The sequence below is a fragment of the Volvox carteri genome (assembly GCF_000143455.1).
Source record: "Volvox carteri f. nagariensis unplaced genomic scaffold VOLCAscaffold_34, whole genome shotgun sequence".
NCBI lineage: Eukaryota > Viridiplantae > Chlorophyta > Chlorophyceae > Chlamydomonadales > Volvocaceae > Volvox > Volvox carteri.
The window spans coordinates 1,055,713-1,056,939 of NW_003307577.1; the positions used below are offsets into that span (position 1 = coordinate 1,055,713).

Sequence of the window (1,227 nt, forward strand, 5' to 3'; positions counted from 1 at the left end):
CATGCAGAACAGGACGACGACAATGTGCTCAAAGGCCGTCAATATAGCACACGACGACAGGGTCACGGCCCCTGGGGCGAAGCGCCGTACACTGCCGTGCGATCCCATGCCGTACGTCCACATTGAAATCTTCCGCTCCTTGTCCCCCGAACCCAGCCCTGCAAAAAAACCCAACCTCTTTTTCCTCCAACACGTTCGCCCCAACATCTGTACCACCATTTCCGCAAGGTTCGCCCATCCTAACCCACACACCCGTATCCCCCCCGCCCCGTCCCGGTATTCCCCACCTCGCCGGCCACCTCAATTCGGTTCTTGCCGCCCATCATGGCATTTGCCAGCCACTGCAGGGCCGCACTCTGCTCCGTCAGGGTCTAGGAGGAGGAGCAGGAGGAGCAGGAGGAGGAGGTGGAGGAAGAGGAGGAGGAGGGGGGGAAGGAGGGGGGGAGGAGGGGGGGTGAAATAAGTTCAGGGGTCAAGGGAAACAGGGCACAAAGGTGGGAATGATGGGATGCAGGAAACCAAAGACACTCAACTGCCGATACATACATACATAGGAATGCGCACGTGTTTCGGTCCCCCCATATTCGCCGACATGTGCACATGGGCCCGCCCACCCGCCACATCCTTACCCCCACCACCACATCGCGATCACGTCCCCCCGCCCCACCGCACACTCACATACATACATGAACACGGACACGAAGACATGGACACACACGCAAACTGCAGACACACACATGCATACAGAGCTTACACCTTCGGATCGTCGTACCTGCAGTTTGTTCCGCTTAACAACTTGGAACGGTGGCGGCTGTGTGTAGCCCCCCACCCCCAGGTTGTACCCGCTGTTCAGCAGGTGGGCCAGGTAGGCGCCCTGCTGGCCGGCAACCTAACAGCAGCAAGAGGAAGTACGGCACGGCGACACAGTAAAGAAGTCGTACGATGGTTTACGAGGTCAGAGGTCATGCCATTAGTTGGCCATAACTTTAGAGAACAATCATTTACGGCAACAAACAAACATACATACAGAATACATACTTAAAATACATGCATAGATACATACATACATACAAAGGGTCTGTAATCTCTTTTGGCCAACTCCCCTCACTGCAACCCCCTCGACCCTCCCCTCCATGGTCAACACAGCACAGGGCCCCCTCCCCTCCCCCCCCTCCCCTACTGTCGTAGATGTTAAGCTATTATGTGCTTGCTAGCATCAAAGCTCTG

The 1,227-nt window shown here is 56.2% G+C and overlaps 1 protein-coding gene across 1 annotated transcript in view; it reads right to left on the minus strand.

Annotated features, from left to right (window-relative positions):
• VOLCADRAFT_105834 (uncharacterized protein) overlaps window positions 1-1,227 on the minus strand; it is a gene marked incomplete at its 3' end in the record, with an annotated part of 10,427 nt that overhangs the window by 1,752 nt on the left and 7,448 nt on the right. The window contains exons 15-16 of the mRNA XM_002953175.1: window positions 773-889; window positions 288-371 (exon numbers count right to left, since the gene is read on the minus strand). Coding sequence (XP_002953221.1) covers window positions 288-371; window positions 773-889 — 201 coding nt within the window. The remainder of the gene's footprint in view (window positions 1-287; window positions 372-772; window positions 890-1,227) is intronic.